Here is a 5755-nt window from a genome sequence, read left to right on the forward strand (position 1 = left end):
GGAAAAACACTTACTTATGAAACACTTATGAAACAAGTTGTTGAATGAGTAGGTGGCTATCTGTAATCAGAGAGTTTAATCCAGACTCTTTTGATAAAAGAGGGTAAACTCTGGGAGGGTGGGGCTTGGAGGCGCCAACAGCCGCCCGTTGCATCTTTGGGAAGGGGAAGAGCTTTTCTGTTGTCTCTTCATCAGGCTATTGGGTGGCGGGGGCAGAGCTGGGGGTGGGAGTTGGAGGGGGGCAGGAACTGGGGGGTGGACTCATAAGGCCCTCTGTGGACACAGAGACCTGCAGGCCCAGAAATTGCTGTCCTTCCACGATGTGGCTTCTCCTTCTGGTCCTGACCTCCCTCGCCACTTCCACAGCTTGGGGTGAGTCCTTCTGAAATGCAAACAGCGGGGGCATCTTTGGAAATCTTCATGGAGGACAAGGTAGAGGAGATGCGTACAGGGCAAAGGAGTGACAGGCCGGGTTCTGCAGTAGCACGTGCTGTCAGGACTCTGAGTCTGCCCAGCCAGCCCCAGTGACAGGAGACAGAGAGGAAGATAACCGGGCTATGCCACGTGCAGGAGGGCAGCCAGCTAACCTCGCCCCTGGCAGTTGAGGACTTTGGCAAGCTCCATGTATCAAGGCAACCCCTTGATTATTAGTCCAGATATGGCCAAAAGTGGGTTAGCAGAATATTGATATCCATTCTGGAGTCAGAGTGTGTGGGTTCGCATCCAGCTCAGCACTTAGTAGCTGTGTGTTCTTCGGCAAGGGATGTCCTTTTTCTGTGCCTCAGTTTTGCATTTCTAAAATGGGGGTGACAACTGTATCTACCTCACTGGGCTGCTGTAAGGTTGAAATGGGTTGTTGTTTCTAAAGAGTGCCTGGAATGGAGAAAGAAAAATAAAGTAATTCATAAATAAAAGGGTTGTTTTAAGATATAGTGTATTAATAGACAATCTGAGGTGTGGTAAGGCCATGGATCAGGAGCCAACTGCCACTGAAAAGATAGTTTGTTACTCACAGCTCCCCAGAGGAGGGGGCGTGACACCACCATGGTGGGCCACAGGTGAGGCACCGGCTGCATCAGGAGGCAGAGGAAGGAAGGAGGAATTGGGTGCAAGAACCTTTATCTTGGTTGCTGGGGGGAAGATACAGGTGAAGCAGAATAAGCAGGTTTGGGATTGGCTGCCGATTGCAATGGGCTCTGGGGCTTAGGGAGTTCCCACAGTTGTCAGGTACTTGGCCTGGAGTGATTAGGGCAGGATGATAGTGGCCAGATATGGAGGGCCTGATAAAGAAGGCAGTTGGGGTACAGGCTCTGGCACGCTTGAAGGGGAAGTTCATTCCTATCATTAGGGATTGGCGAACTCTGGGAGGGGCAGTCCCTCCAGAATCAGCAAGGCACCAGGTGTCAAGGCATCAGAATACAGAACATAAAAGGCCTGGTTAATACAAGGGTGCAGCAAGGGACCTCAGAATGCATCTGTGCCATTTTATAGATGGGGAAACTGAGACTCAGAGAGGGAAATGTACATGCCCAAGGTCAACCGGAAAATTATGCTCTGAATTCTATCTCTAACTCGAGTCCAGAGCCAGTGCTCTGGCTGTCAGTGCACTGACAGCCCAGGCTCCACTGGGTTTTATCTTCTTCCTGGGCCTATGACACTGTGAGAGGCCTGGAACTGAGGGTAAGAGCAGAGTAAGAACCAAATTAGGGGCAGATTATTCCCTTACTGCTGTTTACCCCCTGGCAGGGCCATGCCACTTCCACCTTTAGAAAGTCCATACTGGCTGCCTCCATTTCCTCAGTTACCTCATCTGTAAAATGAACATATTAATGTCTACCTAGCAAGTCTTTTGTGAAGATCAGTTTAAAGGAACTGGAATGCCCATGTAGCACATAGTAAGTGCTCAGTATACAAACATTACATATAACACAAGTGGTAACTGCTGCTGTTACCAGCCAATCACCCACTTTTTCACCCTTGCCAGTTGGACATCTGTCCACTTCATCTCTCTTGAAGGTTATCATCGGATTTGTCTGTAATACCAAATCTGGGTTATTCTTTTCTGTTCTGGCCACATACTTTGAGAGAGAGGTTGACCTTCTGTCTATATCTAAAGGGGAACAATTGGGAGAATGAGAGGCTGGAAATCGTTTCCTGTTAGGATGCTTAGACAAACTGAAGCTGTTGAGGATGGACAAGAGAAGACTTGAGGGATGGGTATGAACATGGGTCACTAAGGCTGCCTGTCACATGAAGGTGCAGGATGTCCCAGAGCAGGTAGGACCAGGACTGATGTGGCAGCTTCAGGGAGACGCATTTCAGCTCAGTGAGAAAGAACTGTCTGCTCCACGAGAAGGGGACAGATGGAATCTGAGCCCGTCTCGCTCCCTCTGGATGACCGTGCTCAGAGGCAGCAGAAGGGGCCTCTTCAAGCTGATTGTGTCACTCTCTTTTCCTCCAGGACGGTTCACTGCTGCTCATTTACCCACTAAATAAAGCCCGAATCACTGGCCTGGCCTTTGAGACCCTCCCAGACATGAACCTGTCTCATCCAGGATTATGTTCCTCCCCCATTACTCTTCCTGACCCAAATGGGCCAATCGCTCTTCCTCAAGCAGGTCTTGCACTTTGCTGTCGCAGAGCCTCACCTCTGCACAATCTCATCTCTGTTTATACCTTTAAGCACCCTCTTCCACCTCCCCTTGTCACTCCTTCCACTACTGCAAGTCCCAGCTCCAAGGTCACTGCCTCCATGAAGCCACCAGTCAGAAGGCCTCGCTCCCTCTTCTGTCTCCTATGGCACCTTACTTGGTATGTCTCTCAGGACATGGACCACTTTCTTCTCAGCAGTAGGGTCAGGTATGTATGTGGCTCATCCTCCACATAAGGCCAGATTTCTGAGAAGAGCAGCCTGCTCTTGTTCATCCTCTCATCCAGCGTGCAGCTCGGCACCAGCGTCCAGTGATTGTTTCTAGATGCTCCTAAGTGTGGAAACTGAATGCCTTCTTCATTCCCAGTGGCTCTTCTTTTTGCATTTATGTCTTATTTGATGCTGTTATACCTCCAATTCCAATTCGCTCCTTCAGATAGCGCTGTGAGTTAGGAAGGACAGTTAGCTTCACTCTCTCTTACATAAGAAGAAACTGAGGCTTAGAGAGTTGAAGGGACGTTCAAGCTCACGTGGCAAAAGTAACAAAATTCACCCAGAATCCAGTTCACACCTTCACCACTGACATGTTCTCATTTCCTCTCAATGTCCAGCAGGACAGCCTCCCTCACTGCCTGTTGTGGACACCGCGCAGGGCAGAGTTCTGGGAAAATATGTCAGCTTAGAAGGTTTTGCACAGCCTGTGGCCGTTTTCCTGGGAATCCCTTTTGCCAAGCCCCCTCTTGGATCCTTGAGGTTTGCTCCGCCGCAGCCTGCAGAACCATGGATCTTCGTGAAGAATACCACCTCTTACCCTACCATGTAAGTCAAGGTGTGACTCTGGCATCTTCCAGTGGGGATGTTAGCCTCAAAGGGACGCAGGAAGGAGCCAAGGCAATCCTCTGAGTGGCTCATACTTTGTTCTGGAATCCTCAAGATATTGTAGATCCTTACAAACATTTCAGAACTCTCATAGCATTCTAGAGCTATTTATTCAACAAATATTTATGGAGCACCTCCTGTGTGCCAGGCGTGTTCTAGTTTCCTGGGATCCATTAGTGAACAGAACAAAGATCCCACCCTCATGCAGCTTACATTCTAGCAGGGAGAGACACACTGAACAATATGCAAAGCAATAGGTTATATAATATGTTAGAGTAGGGTAAGTGCTTTGGAATAAAATAAAGAGTTGAGCAGGTGAGGGGGATCAGAAGTAATGATTCTATTTATTCTCCTGTCTTGAACTTTGCTGTAGTTGGGGAGTGAGGTGGGCCAGATGTGTAGGTGAGTAGTCTTTGGGGTGTTGACCAGTCAAGTTCCTAACTCCCAGGTGTGACTGTTACCTAGTAAGGAGCAGAGCACTGGTTGGTGTATCCTGGTCACTCTGGCCATGTTGGGCAAAGATGTTGAAGTCATGCCCCAGGACACCTGGGATATCTACATGCATGGATTCAGACCTTTTCCAGCAAGGCATTTCTGGGAATTTCCAGGGGCCCGCCTCTTCCTGCTTTTTTCTTTTTTCTTTTCTTTTCTTTTCTTGTCCTTTCCTTTCCTCTTCTCTCCTCTCCTTTTCTTTCTTTTCTCTCCACTCTTACCATCCTCCCTTCCTCCCTCCCTCTCTCCCTTCTTTCTTTTCTTTATAATATTCACTGTTTTTATTTCCTGATTGCAAGTGTAATACATACTTATTACAGAAAAGTGAGGAAGTAAAGGTAAGAAAATGAAAATTATATATACTTCTACCACCTAGAGAGAACTGCTGTTCATATTTTAGATTCTGTTTTTGTAGTCTCTTACCTATTGCATATTTTATCCCTTAAAATGTAACCACATAAGATTCTGCACACAATTCCAATGTTTATTTTCTTTTTTCCACACCAGCACGCAATTCTCTGACACCAGCTGGGTGTCCTACAATTCAACTCAATTCTGACACTAACCACCTGGAGACAGCATCGTATTATATGGGTTAAAGGCTCAGTCCCACAATACTGCCCTCTGTTTCAGATGATATCTCAAGTCCAGGTTGTTACCTCTGCTTCTGATCAAATGGCTATAAGTCACAGCTTTCTATGACCCCCTCCTTGGGTTCCGTTAATTTGCTAAAGCAACTCATAAAACTCAGGATGCTAGTTTACTCACTAGATTGCTGGTTTATTATGAAGAATATTAAAGGATATCACCAGCCAGATGAAGAGATACATAACATGAGGCACAAAGGACCTCCTGTCCTGTGGATTTTTGGTCCCAGCACGTTGGCACTTGGAAGAGTTCTGGTTCACCAACGTAGAGGCTCTCTTAACTCTAGCCTTTTGGGCTTCGGTACCTGGGCAGGATTGATGAAATCTTTGACCATTGGTGATTGATTCAACCTCCAGCCCCTTTCCCTTCCCCAGAGGTCAGGGGAGTGGATCTGAAAGTTCCAAACCTGGAATCACATGTGGTTCTCTTGATAATCAGCTTCCATCCTTAGGTAAGGTCCAGAATCACCTCATTAACACAACAAAAGACACATTTATCACTCTCATCACTTAGGAAATTCCAAGGGTTTTAAGAGCTCTTTGCCAGAAATGGGAAGAAGACCAAAAATATATTTCTTATTATATCACAGGGTACAGATACTTTGAATGCCTGCTTTGCTCATTTATAAATGTATCATGAACATCGTTATATGTCATTAAATATCACAGGCTGACATTATATTACACTGGGTACTGAATAACAATTTATTTACCCAAAATCTCCTATTTGGGATCGTTAAGTTGTTCTTGATGTTTCTGACAATATAATTAGCACCATGATGAACATCATGTAGCCAAACCTTTATGCACATTCACAGTATTTTGGGATAAGTTCCAAGAAATGACATTTCTGAGGAAAAGAGTATCACATTTTGTTAAATTTCCTTCCAGAAATGTTCTAACTACACTCCTTCCATTAATATATGAAAACTTTCATTCACCAGAACCTTGCCAATGCTTGGGGTTATTAAAAAATTGTTTTGACTATTGGATAGGCAAAATAATAATTATCATCATAATTATTTATATAATTTAAAAATTTATTCTGCAATTATCTGAATACTAGTGATGTTGAACTCTCTTTCCC

At 45.7% G+C, this 5755-nt stretch overlaps 1 protein-coding gene across 1 annotated transcript in view; it reads left to right on the plus strand.

Annotated features, from left to right (window-relative positions):
• The first annotated feature begins 320 nt into the window (after positions 1-320).
• The window catches only part of LOC103078800 (liver carboxylesterase-like), a 35754-nt gene continuing 30319 nt past the window's right edge, over positions 321-5755 (plus strand). The window contains exons 1-2 of the mRNA XM_007466821.1: positions 321-372; positions 3265-3469. Of these exons, the coding sequence (XP_007466883.1) occupies positions 321-372; positions 3265-3469 (257 nt within the window). The remainder of the gene's footprint in view (positions 373-3264; positions 3470-5755) is intronic.

Source organism: Lipotes vexillifer, unplaced genomic scaffold, assembly GCF_000442215.2.
Source record: "Lipotes vexillifer unplaced genomic scaffold, Lipotes_vexillifer_v1.1 scaffold130, whole genome shotgun sequence".
NCBI classification, from domain to species: Eukaryota; Metazoa; Chordata; class Mammalia; order Artiodactyla; family Lipotidae; genus Lipotes; species Lipotes vexillifer.